The sequence below is a fragment of the Solenopsis invicta genome, chromosome 3 (assembly GCF_016802725.1).
Source record: "Solenopsis invicta isolate M01_SB chromosome 3, UNIL_Sinv_3.0, whole genome shotgun sequence".
Classification (NCBI taxonomy): Eukaryota; Metazoa; Arthropoda; class Insecta; order Hymenoptera; family Formicidae; genus Solenopsis; species Solenopsis invicta.
The window spans coordinates 1,807,501-1,808,648 of record NC_052666.1 but is presented as its reverse complement, the minus strand read 5'-3'; the positions used below and the strand labels follow the sequence as shown (position 1 = coordinate 1,808,648).

General features: G+C 42.2%; 1 protein-coding gene across 1 annotated transcript in view; it reads right to left on the bottom strand.

Moving 5' to 3' along the window:
- Nucleotides 1-504: 504 nt before the first annotated feature.
- LOC105206461 overlaps nucleotides 505-1,148 on the bottom strand; it is a 3,721-nt gene continuing 3,077 nt past the window's right edge. Inside the window, exons 4-6 of the mRNA XM_039446862.1 lie at nucleotides 921-1,148; nucleotides 791-847; nucleotides 505-744 (exon numbers count right to left, since the gene is read on the bottom strand). The exon at nucleotides 921-1,148 is cut by the window's right edge and continues 33 nt beyond it. Coding sequence (XP_039302796.1) covers nucleotides 505-744; nucleotides 791-847; nucleotides 921-1,148 — 525 coding nt within the window. The remainder of the gene's footprint in view (nucleotides 745-790; nucleotides 848-920) is intronic.

Sequence of the window (1,148 nt, the reverse complement as noted above, 5' to 3'; positions counted from 1 at the left end):
CTTCTCCGGGTACATTTTCATGCTCAACGGAGGACCGGTATCCTGGGAGTCCAGGAAACAGCGGACGGTGGCCTTGTCGACGACGGAAGCGGAGTATATGGCTCTGTCGGAGGGTGCCAAGGAAGCCATCTTCCTACGACGTTTCCTAAACGAACTCGGATTCAACGATCTGAGCAACGTGATGATCTACTGCGATAACCAAAGCGCACTGAAGCTGGCGGAAAACCCTGTATATCATGCGAGGAGCAAACATATCGATATACGCCACCACTTCGTTCGAGAAGCTACTGAGCGGAAGGAGCTACGTCTGAAACACATATCCACCGAGGACCAGGCCGCTGACTTCCTGACTAAGGGACTAGTGAAAGCCAAGCACGTCAAGTGTGCAAAGTTGGCCGGACTTAGTGACTTGAATTGACTGTTCAGATTAAGATCAAGCACAGTATCGTTTTAAGCAGTGGTCTTCCTATTTCGAGCACTGAAGTAGCAAAAATGTACGTTTTTTTAGTAGCAATCGGCTCGAGGGGAAGTGTTAGGTATAGGTGGCTCGCCACGATTGCATAGCACCGCCATCTGCGGTATCTTTTTCCTCTCTATGTGCAGCTCGTCTCTCGCGGCCGACACAATTGTCACGGAGACTTTCCCCTCCTGTACTTCTATGTGCAATATACGCCTAGCTAAAGATCTCGCCTTTTTTAACTGACTCCCCGAGTGAGAATTATCCTTAGCTCTAACACTAGTTAACTAATAAAAAGATAATAAAAAATTAAAATTTTTACAAAATTTTAAGTAATTTATCAATTTGTTTGACACACTCAGCCGAGTATTTGTCATCAATAACGTAAATCTGAAAAAAAATGCAATTAAATACCAGATGAATAAAAGTTACAGCTTTTATGGATATAGAAAGAAAAACGTACTTGTTTAATAAAAGCACGTTTCAATCTTCTATCTTGAAAAATCATTTTTTCCCCGGTTCTTAAGTTATCGAAGACTTTCCGTCGCAACGGCCCAAATTTTTTTTGAAATTTCTTCAAATCATACGCGCATTCCTCCTCTAAACTTTGTATTTCTGCATGTAGCTTCCTTTGATTTGCGCCAAGCTTATCCACCTTTTTGTTAAATTTTTTAATGTCATGGTAAGCCTT